General features: G+C 38.5%; 1 protein-coding gene across 1 annotated transcript; it reads left to right on the top strand.

Moving 5' to 3' along the window:
• Positions 1-1,896: 1,896 nt before the first annotated feature.
• Positions 1,897-7,474, top strand: LOC140242253 (uncharacterized). Its single transcript, XM_072322001.1, has 4 exons — positions 1,897-2,152; positions 4,697-4,854; positions 5,612-5,845; positions 6,965-7,474. Exons 1-4 carry the CDS (start codon positions 2,098-2,100, stop codon positions 7,472-7,474), a joined length of 957 nt encoding a protein of 318 aa, XP_072178102.1. The 5' UTR covers positions 1,897-2,097.
• The last annotated feature ends 5,105 nt before the right edge of the window (positions 7,475-12,579 follow it).

Raw genomic sequence — 12,579 nt, 5'->3', positions numbered from 1 at the left:
TGACTGCGCAGATACTTAAAAAATTCATAACTTTTGAACGGATTGTCTGATTTTCCCCAAGCTTTCACTGATGTGTTCTACTAATATTGCTGCATTCACAAAACCCACATGTCTATGAAGGTGAACTTGTCCTTTAATCAAAAACTGTTCAACCAATCAGCGATTGGCTTATAAGCCCCTACATTAATTGTAGCAACCATACATCACACTAAGAAAGCCATGCAGTTCAGCAAATTCTAAGTACAGTGTATGTATAAATTGCTAAATATATTGAAAATTTTCCCCAAAATATAATATTTTTTTGAAATCAGGTTAATTAACCTGTTGTCTTTGTATTCATGATTTCAAGGGCACAATTTAAGCTGGTGGTGGGCCTTATTAATATGCAACTAATATAACTTGTTTTTGACAAATGCCTGCATGGTTACTGAGTAGTCATACATATTCATGTATATATGTCATGTGAGGGACAGTTGGGACAACGTGTCCCATTTGCCCCTCATAATAGCATTACATGTATTCGGAATTCACACAAAACAAACAGATATATGAAGACGAAAGTTGAATCAAACAATATTTATTACCCTAATTCATAGTTGATGTACTCTGAAAAGCAAATGCAAAGACCAATAAAGATAATGGAGATACAGCAGGCCTAAGTTTATTTATTAACTACTGGGCATAATTTGTTCAGGAAACAAAAGCAGTTCAGATTTTCAAACATGTTGTTCAAACTTGTTTTGTTGAAATAAAGATCATTTTAAAGCATGTTTGACTGTTTTCATTACCAATGTTTCATGACGCCTTCCAACTTTGACATTTCTATAGGATGTCCCACTTTACCCCCACCGTCCCATTTCTCCCTTGCCGTTGTCCCACTTTACCCACGGGTGGGTCAACTTCTCCCCCAAAATAAGGGTTTTTCTTTTCATTTACTGCAGAAAATTGAGAACAGTGCCACCCCCAGCTTATGACTCTTTATGTAACCTACCATATGAACCTCAGTGCAAGCCCGAAAGGAAATGTAATCATCTCTTCTAAAAAAAGATATAAGAAGAAAATAAGCGAACTTGAAATAATGTCCCACTTCTCCCAGCTCTCCCCCATTGGTGGTGATGAGAATTGGGCTTTTAACTTTTTGCGAGATACCACGAAAACACTTATGATATAGTACAGAGGATACCATTTTAAGAGGAATTCAAAGTTTATTTGAAAAAAATCGGGTTTGGAATGACTGAAACATCCAAAAACAAAGTAAAACAAAATGATCGTAATAAAGTGTGGGTCCAGAATTGTTCTTTTTTGGATATCTCAGCCATTTCAAAACCAATTTTCATCATATGTTGAATTCCTCATAGAATTACATGCTCTTTCATATTTCATAAGAGGTTTCTCATTATCTCACCAAAAAATGTTAGAACCTGAAATTAGGTCTCAACCAAAACTATACCATCCCTTTAAGTTCAACATTTCCTTTATTGTTCCAATGTTCTACTGGGTATGTATCGTTCCCAGTATTCTTGGTAAATACTTTTTATCAGGATGTGGAAATAAATGAAATGAAATGAAAAATGAAATATAAACAGTGACGCCTCAAAAGGTTTGTGGTAAGGTAGTGAGATTTGGTCAAGGATAGGACTTTTAGGAGAGCCATCTGTGAAACATGTGCCTCACTGACTGTTTGTATTGTGGGTTTTTTTTTTGTTAGCTAGGTGAACTGAGTGGAGGAGAGCGGGGCTGAAAGAGCACAAAATGTATGATCAACCACTGGAGGGAGCGCAGTTGGCTGTAATGGTGGAAGAACTGGATGAGCGTGATGGGGTCTATCAGAATGAGGACTGCAGCACTTCCACATCTCCAGCTGGTCTTGGTCGACGCAGATCCCTGCGTACAGTCATCAAGGAAGAAGAAGAAGAAGAATTAGACGACAACGAGGAGATCCAAAAAGAGATTCCGTGGAGGAAGAGGAAGCGAAAAGCCGTAGCTTTCCACTTCACCCAAGAACAGGAGGAAAACTTGGTGGAATGGTTTCGAACTAATCCCAGATTTTACAACAAGAAGTGCAGAGGGTACAAGAAGACCGACGTCAAGGAAAAGATGATGGAGAACAAAGCCAAAGAGTTCATTGATGCAGATGGAAATGAATGTACACGTGAGTTTTTTTAAAGGACAAGTTCACCTTCATTAACATAAGGATTGAGAGAATGTTGCAATATTAGTAGAACACATCATTGAAAGTTTGAGGAAAATCAGACAATCCGTTCAAAAGTTATGAATTTTAGAAGTTTTTGTGCAGTCACCGCTGGATGAGAAGACTACTGCAGTGTATGATGTCACATGCGTACAACAATATAAGGAAAATATAAAGAGAATTTCACAAAATTTCATTTTTTTTTAAAGTACATATTCCCTCAACTCGTTAAAGGGACTGTACAGTACTGGTTGAGGTGGGGATTCATGTTTCGAACATTCCTAAGTGAGATAGTGAAAAGCCTCTTATGAAATATGAAAGAGCATGTAATTCTAAGAAGGATTCAACGTTTATTTGATGAAAATTGGTTTTCAAATGGCTGAGATATCACCAAAAGTGCTAATAATAAAAGGCGACATGCCACAACTTTATTAGGATCTCTTTGTTTCACCTTGTTTTTGGATATCTCGGCCATTTCAAAACCGATTTTCATCGAATAAACTTTTGATACCCCTTAAAACTGCATGCTCTTTGACATCTCATAGAGTGGTTTCTGAATATCTCGCAAAACATTAAAAGCTAAATCCTCACCTCGACCAAAACTGTACACACCCTTTAATGACATATGTTATGGGTAATATTATTCCTCTTGCCTTTAGAAAGAGGCAAGTCAAGTGCTCTTTTATTATGCGCAAAAAAAGAAAATATGTTGAATTTTCTTTACATTTTCTTTATACTGTTGTACTCATATGACATCACGAGCCTTAGTAGTCTACTCATCCAGCGGTTCCAACACAAACATTTTAAAAATTCATAACTTTTGCATCGATTGTCCAATTTTCCTCAAACTTTCACTGATGTGTTCTACTAATATTGCTGCATTCTCTCAATCCTTATGTTTATGAAGGTGAACTTGTCCTTTAATTTGATAGACATGAATTCGTCTTTTGCCCCTTTTGCACCTCCTCTTTAATAAATGAAATGTAAAAAGTTGTGCACATTTTTTGATTGCTTCACAGTAAACGTTGTGTTCAAACTGCATCATCACGATCCAACTGGGAAGATTGCACAGGTTTTTTTCAAGGAAGTGTATGAACATCAACAACCTGCCACTTTCAAAGATAAAACTGAACAATTTCGGTTTCACAATGTGAAAGAAATCACATTGTTTGCTCATGCTGCATACGGAGAGATGGGACTTGGATGGTAAATAAAGTCTAAACTGCTCCACAAATATGTAAATTCATTATATGCCATCAAGACGTGTGTCTTCTTAAAGGGATGGTATAGTTTTGGTTTAAGAGATGGGGCTTCAGGGTTTTAAGTTTTTTTTTTTTTCTGCAAGATAATGAGAAACCATTTGTGAAATATGAAAAAGCATAAAATTCTAAAAGGAATTCAAAGTTAAGTTGACGAAAATCAGTTTGAAAACGACCGAGACACCCAAAAACAAAGTTCTTGGACCTGTAAAAAATGGATCCACCTGTTATTTGGACCACCATGTTTTGGGATATCTCAGCCATTTCAAAAACCAATTTTCATCAAATGAACTTTTATTTCCTTTTGGAATTGTATGTCTTTGCATATCTCATATGTAATTTCTCATTATCCAATGATAAAAGACCAAAAATTGAAGCACCATCTCAACCAAAATCATTCCATCCCTTTAATCTGTGAAGTAAGCACACAAGAATTTCAATATCACCCTCACTTGTCACTTGTCACCCTCACTCAGGTCCATAGCAGCCCCCCATCCCACCACCACCCTGTGCCCTGTGCCCTCCCAATTTTCCCCACTTTTCAGAATGTCCATTCTGCACAATTATGGGAATTTGTAGAATTACACTGTACAGCTGTAAAGCAGAGTAAGTTTTGATGGAACTCATGGGGGGGGGGGGAGAATTATGTAAGTAGTGTATTCCAACAGACTCCTGGGGTCCATTTCATGAAAGGCTTATGAGACCCTTCATGCTGATAAAACACACTTATGAGAGACTTCATGAAATTTGATTTTACTTCTCTTTGAAAGTCTGTCATAGCTACATATGAGCAACTCTGACCATTCTGAGATTTATGTAAAGAATTTTATGTTATGATTTCATGAAATGGACCCCAGAGGGTGAGTTTTTTTATTTTTTTTTTAAATAAGAGAATATAAAGTATGTTCTTTAAATAAGCCAGTTTTCATTGACTTCTCTGTTGCCTCACTTTGCAGTTAAACCAGGGTCCTGTTTCATAAAACTTATTATCAGTAACAATTGCCATATTTCTATGACAGATTGGCTCTCAGCCAATCAGATTCAAGGATATCAGTAGCTTATAACAACAAGCTTGTTATTGATAGCAAGTTTTATGAAATGAGGCCCAGGAAACAGCACATACACACACATTTATATTTCCAGCAAGATGAGAAATATATTGTTACCTTCTACATGTTGGGACCTGCAACAATTAGTATCTCATGTCGCCACTCACAAATTAATTACTGCTGCTGTCTCTTTGCAGCTGCCCAGCTGAAGATGTGGTGGACCAACATGCGGACCTACTATGGCAAACTTAGCAAGGGCTGGCCAAATCCGACAGAAAGGGAGCAGTGGATAAAGAGTTCTTTTGCCTTTCTCTGGGATCACATCATCAGAATCACCTTCCGCAGGGGTTGCAAGGTACTATTTGTCAGGAGACATTGTCATATATTGGACAATACTGTAATTCCTTGTTGTTGATTACCAGGTAGTTAAAGTGGCATCGTTATTTCTGAGAAATTGTTATTAGCCCCCCCTTAATGATTTAAATGCAAAAACAAAATCCCCAAAATACACACGCACACAATGCATTTTCTGCGGGTACAGATTGTGAGCTTCATGGACTTGGAAAATGGACTAGAGCCCTTGAACATTTATTCCTTTCCCCCTAAAGAAGGATCTTTTAATAATCTGAATCTACATTTTCACTTTTGCTGATTCTCATAGAGAAACCCAAGCTGCCTATGATTTTACATACAGGGAGGAATTTGTTTGTAGTGCAAAGCAGAAAAGAACACTAGGCTACTAGAGGCTGTAAAGTTTTCGCAAAAATACAGAAAAATGGAAATGCTTTCATTTACATGAATTTTGGACATATCACTTTTGTCATTCGTTGGAAAACACAATGTCAACTTGTCCAATACATGTAACAGAATTTCTTTTTAACTGTATCCATAGTTTGTATCGACGTGATCAATAACTGTCACATTATTTGTCACTCCATCTTTGGAGCAGTGCCACAATCTTTATCGAGATGGCCTCCAGCAAATGCTGCTAAGAACTGCTTGAATACTGTGTGCAGGGGAATGTGAAGGGGCATTCACAGCACAGATCTTAGTTTCCTGTCATCTGTTTGTTTCTTTGTTTGTTGTGGGTTGTGTTTTTTTTTTTTTTTCAGTTGAGGAATGTGGTTGCAGAGCCTCCACCTGAAAACGAAGAGGATATTGGTTGGGAGGTTATGTCAATCCAGGAGATGAGTGAGAACACCGTAAACGAGGACCACGAGACAGAGTCCTCAGAGGAGCTTACACCAAGTAAAAGAAAGAGGGAGGAGCCCAAAGACTCCAATGGCATCCAAGTGGTCGAGAGCGAGAAGAAACTTGACAAGGCTGATGTAGAAACTATAGAAAAGGTGAGCTACTCTTTAGTGGGAATTGGAACTGCGTACCCTGTTGGTAATAAGTAACAGAGAATACTATAAATGAGTCGTAATGTGGTGGTTACATTGTATGTCTCTTCGTCATCAACTTTGTCATAGTGAAGTGCTGCTGTTTCTAACAATCTTTTCTTTTTCTCTGTAAAATATGTAAGTCATTTTATGGTGGTGATATTCCCATGATCAATATTTCTTTAAAAGTGTAAACTGACGCTAAGATGCTTGACATAAAGTGACAGGCTTCTTGGCTTTGTATATTAAGCAAACAGCTTTGCGTTTTTGCACCTTTTCCATGCAAGATTCTAGTATTCCCATGGACCGTGCATCAAGTTCCCAAAGCAATTTGTCAGCCATGATAATGTTATGGTGTATGCTTGTGTGTGAAATGTAGAAGAGACATTTAGCACAAGCCGTGTCATAGACCGATACATCTGCCTCTTGTTCAGTAGCCTCTTGGGACTGTACAGTGGGTAATACAGTTGGCCCCTCGCAACAGGCAGATATCTTGCATTCACTCTGCCGAGCAGACTGTGCAGTACATCTGCATACACGAAAATCTAACAGTTAGATTGCGACCAAGTACTGTGTTTTTGTCGGCAAGCAGAGTTTGAAGTCAATTTCCTCGATATAGCTTGCAAAATGGTGTGCAGGAGGGACAAATCATGAAATTGGTGAGCTACAGTCTATGGTAAGTCCACGATGCCGAGTGAATGGAAGATATGTTGTAAGGGGCCGACCATATTACCGACCATACAGTTATATAAGAAGCCAATGAACATGAGGCAGATTTATCCTTCTAGCTGTGTCATAGTCGAATAACTTTAATAGCTGTTCTGTAGCTCTCATGGCATGCCCTACAATACATAATCTAGATATGAAAATTATGTACATTGGACATTCCTTGTACTTTCCAATTGTCCAGTTGCAATCAGAATATTGCTGGCCATCTTTTTATATGCTTATTTGTTGTTTTTAACTTTTTTTTTTTTTTTTTTTTAGGGGAGTGGGTGGTAATTACATATTTGTGGAATGTGAATTTAAACATCATCACTCTAATCGCCTTGAAATTGCATTCCTCAATACTACACATTTCAGATATGCCTAAATGTAATGAGGACCGTGGCCCCACCACCAGGTCTATCCGTACCTGCCATTGAAGAGCTGGAAAACTTTGCCAGAGACATTGTGAGCAGCATGAGACGGGTGCCAGAGGAGTGTTGGAATGACGTCAAGGCAGAGATGATGATGGTGATAAAGAACTACTCCAGGGTGGCCCCAACCCAGTTCACCACCACCGGTGTGGGATGTGCGACGGTGGCACCTGTACCCGCCATCAACTCGGGCCCAAGCCCTATTAACCCCAGCACTGGTACTTCTCCCAGACTGAGCAACCTCCGGCATGGGAACACTCTCCCCCAGGGCCCCATTCCAGTGACAATCAGCCCATTTCAGTATGGGCAGCACACTCAGCCGTTGCCGCAGCCGTTGCCACCACAGGTGCAACAGCACCAGCCTGGAGTGCTGACGGTGGGATCTGGGACGATGCAAACGGCAACACCTGCCACAACAACAACCAACTCCAACACTGCTACAAACAACAAATGAGGTCAATAATAAAGTCCTTGGAATTTAGAGTGATATTAATATTATCAATGTGTGTTTATTTATACATGTATAGGCAAATGTGCATTTAGTTTTTTATATATATCTCATTTTACCCACATTTCTGTAAGTGAAATGCTGTTATATGGATTTGATCTTCGTTAAGAACAATGTGCATTCATTGAAAGAAAAAATAGTGGCAGGAGTGGATTTGGAGTCGTAGTGATTGTATGAACTCCTTACATGACTCCTAGCAGATTGTTAGCCATCCAAAGAATGAAAATAGTCAGAGTTGTTTGAAACTGTGCTAGGGAATATTAATTTCAGCCTTATTACATTATAGAGGGAAAAGTTGCCTCATCAATGATCAAAAGATTGCATGATAGAACTTTGTTCACATCCAAAAGAGTATGGCACACAGTGATTTTGCTTTACTGCCAAAGTTAGGTAATGACTGTTCAAGCATTTATAGTGCACTGGTTGTACATACTGTTCATGCATACAAGAATTGTGTATGAAATGCTTCAGTTTATAGTGATTTTCAAACATTATGGACAACTTCGCAAGATCTTCAGAGTGACTTTCATTACAGAATTATTCAACCAAGGCACAATTATATGCTTAATCATACAAAGTGGATTACATGGTTGCAAATTTTATGCAGTTAGTTTACAACAGCTGGATGATTCCACAATGAAACATTCTTTTGATTTTGATGTACAGTGTACCTACATCAAAATGATGTCCTTGCCTATGATAACTCTAAAGTAAGCTCTTTTATTTGGAGGAAAGTCATGATTTCATTATAAATTGGGGTAGGCGTGCAACATACATCTCATGAATTTATCATGTCAATTTTAGCCAACTTGAGCACATGTTCCATGTGGTGCAATATTTCAGGAATCCTGTTACCTGTATTAATCATGGCAGCATTGCAAAGTAAGCTGGGTTAGGAATATACATGCGTTCAAATTGATGAATATCTTCTGTCCCCCTACCCTATATACAGCTGTACAAATGTATGTATGTAGTAAAGTGTTCAACTCACTTGTTCCCACCGATAACATTTCCTTGGTGAAATCTTAGCTGCATGTTGCAGTGTCAGGAAATTCCTAGCAAAACTCTCCATGTGTCAGGAAAGATACTCCTTTAGACTGCATAAATTATGAATGTGTCTTCAAACTGGTGTCATGCACAACAGTGCTACTTTAGTCTAGTCCATATAAGACCGTGTCACTTTTCCCCAAACTTTCTCTGCATATCTTCCATTGTGGATACTTGCGTAGAATCTACTTCAGTGGTAATCTTGGTAGCATTCTTGCATTTATATACTGTGCTGTTGTCATGTTCTCAGTTTGGCCCTGACGTAATAATGGAGATGAACATTATTCCCATCGTTATCCTTATCGACACTCTTGGAGTCTTATACAAATTGTCTCTTGTCCCCTATATAAGTTTGCATGCTCTTATCAAGCAGTGAGGTCTGTGATTTAATTTGCTGGGTCTGAGTGGGCTGGTTTACCAATGTCTTCATATCTGTAGGCAATTGAGTCCAAGATCAGTAACAAGATGCTAATGAAAATGCTGAACAAAATTAGCAAGGATGTGATAATTGGATACAGTTTGTGTTTTAACATTTACTGATGTCTCAAGGTAATTTTACAATTTCTCTGAGAGGAAGGCATACAGGCAGCTCCTGTTGTAACAAAATCCTTGAGACCAGCAGTTTTCTTTTGTTGCAATGAAGTACTATTTTTAAAGCCAGGCAATAGAGTTTGCAAAGATAGATATAATAATCTGAGGACCTGACTTTGTACTTTGTTGAAACAAGATTTTTTGTTGTAACCACAGTCATTAATGTGAGTGCTCTGTAGAAAGATTTACACCTGATGAGTGTATCCCAGAAGAAAACAGAATATAACAATCTTGGATTGGGGGGGGGGGGGGGGGGGAGGGAGAAGAAGAAGAAAAAGCCAAAATCTAATCATTTTCTGGGTGCCAATATTTACTCAGTATATAGTGTACAAATAATGAATGTTTATGAGTGCAATGGATGGAATATTCCATTAGGTGAAAGATGAAATGGTCCATTCAACGAGGCACAGCCGAGTTGAATGGATCAAACATTTCATCTTTCACCGAATGAAATATTCTGTCCATTGCACGAATGAAAAACATTTATTATTTGTTTTATATAACGTCAAAAATAGATCCTTGTCATTTCATGTCTTAAATTATGAAACGAGAGAATCTGAGATCGCGAGAGTGCTCACTGAGCACTTTACGCCAGCGTGCTGTGTGTCGCATACACACACTGCAAATGCAAGCGTTTTACCTGCCTAGTGTGCCGGGCTCTCAGCGAGGGTGCAATGGACCATATTGTATGGATCCAAAATTGCACGGTAAATGGAGCCACGATTGCACGGATGATGACGTCATAGTAGAATGTGCCGAATGATCAATGTCAGACAACCAATCAAATGACAAGGATCTCTTCAGGCATTATATAATGTCTTTTAGTTTCATCCATTCAGTGCTAATTACTAGTATGTGACCAATGGATCATTAAAAACCATAGATATGTGACTCCAAAATTTGTGGTAGCAATTATCATTAAAAAAGAAAATGTGTTGCTTTCATACCACTCTTCTATGAATTTTTGTTGGAAATTTTCTTCTTTTTTTTTTTCTTCCCTAGCCTTGGCTTATTCTTGCACCTTTTTTAATGCCTCCACCACAAAATGGCGCCGGGGAATTATACGTTGTTTTTCTCAGGTTATCCGCCCGTCTGTCTGTTATCAATGTTGTGGATGATATAAATTAAGAACCGTTTGAAGTAACCTGTTAAGCATATGTTTGTATGAATGGACAAAGTTGTGGCTATAAAATTTTGGGTGCATACGGGCAAGGTCAGTGGTCATTGGTCAAGGTCAAATGCTGAAATTTCACTATTTTCCTTTATATCTTTGCAATTTCCAAATGTATTTTCATGAAACATTGTGAATACATGTACTATCAGATTAAGATTCTCTAGGGAAAGTTCTTGATCACTGAAAATGCTAAAATTAATGAAACTTAGTGCATGTATTGCCTGACATTGATTATCTTTGAAGTTTTGGGTCATGAGGTCAAAGGTCTGATTAAATTGGTAAAATTACATTTTTTTTCTCCATCCCCAGGAAATGTTTGAATGTACACACTTACCAGTGCAATTAAATGTGGTACATACAGTTTTGTTCATGCACTACCACACAGTGAATATGTACTGAAAGTTTTGGGCTGTGGGATGAAAGATTGAGTAAAAATTCTAAGATTACACCTGGGCAGCACTTCATGAAAGTTGCCTGGCCTGGCAAGGTGTCAGTCTCTGACAATTTCAGTATAATCCTTGGTTTTGAATGGCTGAGAAGCTCTGGTGTCTGACTGTTACCATGGTGATTGTCAGTACCTGACAACTTGTCAGGGCTGACAACTTTCATGAAATGGTGCCCTTCTTCTTCAATTTGCTTGTATGTGTGCTTCTGTGCGTGTGTGTGTGTGTATTGTGTGGTGCTGGTGGTGGTGGTGGTGGTGGTGGTGTGTGTGTGTGTATTTGTGTATGCGTGTTTGTGTGTGTGTGTGTGTGTACTTGTGTGGTTTCTTATGGATACGATGGTCCATTATTATGAGGGTACTGTGGAGCATCGTTAAAAAAAAAAGATATTAAAAACAACTGTTATGGTCTTTTCTTGTTCGTAGAACTTGAAACTTGCTGAAGGAACACTAATACCTGCTGGGGAAGGTCTTAAATACATGCAGTGGCTTAGCTTGCAAAGTTTGTAGTGATGGTGTTTTTAGGAGAATGTACGAACAATAAATTACATTAGAGAGAGAGAGAAAGAAGAAATGAACGTATATATACACCCTCAGTCGTGACGATATTCCAGTTGTTAAATACATTTTCTATTGAAGACGGGTGAGAGGACCAAGTTCACCAAGTGGTAGGAAACACAGACCGCTGAACTATGACTTTGTGAAATGAGACCTCTATGTCCAATACTTGTATGGCAACTTAGTGAAATCAGTTGAATATGATTACAATAACCAGCGTCATGTCTTTTTCCCCCTTTCTATTTATTTTATACCCCCGCATACAGGTTTCTTGTAGTAATTGTTTATTACCGACAATCACTGATGAATAAATATTGCACAGTATTCGGAATGTGAATTAAGTAGTTTGTTCTTGTCTTCTAAAAAAAAAAAACAAAAAAAAAAAAAACTGCTTTACCATCTCTCCTTTTTTCCCCTCTCTATAGACACGCACACACATAAGGACGTTGTATTATATATATTTGAATTAATTTGATTCGACTTATGTGAGGTCAACTTAAGCGAGGTTGACTGTACTGGTACTGCTGTAACAGTCCGCTCAGGAATCAGTGGAAAGTGTTCGGTCTTTAAAATCGTTTCTTATCACAGTGCAGCTAAAGCTTTATTAACTATTTTTTGATGGACTGCAATTTTTCAAAGATGGCAAATTTTCGAATAGATGCATCGTGCGAGGGAACACCCTCTCCTAAATCATTCTTGTAGTTTGTGGCTGCGTGCCCTCTCGGTTATTTTGCTTCCTTACTCGATCGATGAAAAACCTGCTGAGGACGAGTCCAGAATATGCTCGGGACAGGCATTTTGCCCCCCCCCCCCCCCGACGTTTCGCGTGATTATTCCGCAACGCGTGCTGCTCTCGCCGCGACATTTTATGACTTTTTTCTTTTAAGGTATCACGCAACTTTTGAGACCAAATTTGTCGCTCCCGGGCATACCGTTTTGAAGCCACGTCCCTTTGAAAACAAGGAAAAGTAGAAATTACGCGGTGCGTAATATATGTCCCCGCCGGAAGTAGCATTCAGTAGCAAAATGTACAATATAGGTAAAAAGATGAAGGTCAAAGGTCAAAGAGGTCAAAGGTCAAAATTCTATGTAGAAGTTTTGAAGCCCTCACCTAGTGCCATCACATAAAGCAAACGGAATCGAAATCGGGTTAGAAATGGCGAAGGAGTAGCATTTTGTAGCCAATGTACAATATAGGTAAAAAAATCAAGGTCAAAGGTCAAAGAAGTCAAAGGTCAA

The sequence above is a fragment of the Diadema setosum genome, chromosome 2, assembly GCF_964275005.1.
Source record: "Diadema setosum chromosome 2, eeDiaSeto1, whole genome shotgun sequence".
Classification (NCBI taxonomy): Eukaryota; Metazoa; Echinodermata; class Echinoidea; order Diadematoida; family Diadematidae; genus Diadema; species Diadema setosum.
Note: the sequence above shows the minus strand (reverse complement) of the source record. Positions and strands in the feature narration are given on the sequence as shown.

Excerpts from the sequence above, each read along its gene's own strand:
- LOC140242253 (XM_072322001.1), top strand. The coding sequence starts at position 2,098 with ATGATGGAGAACAAAGCCAAAGAGTTCATTGATGCAGATGGAAATGAA. Across the intron at positions 2,153-4,696 it reads AGATGGAAATGAATGTACAC|CTGCCCAGCTGAAGATGTGG; the intron begins GTGAGTTTTTTT and ends GTCTCTTTGCAG. Across the intron at positions 4,855-5,611 it reads CCTTCCGCAGGGGTTGCAAG|TTGAGGAATGTGGTTGCAGA; the intron begins GTACTATTTGTC and ends TTTTTTTTTCAG.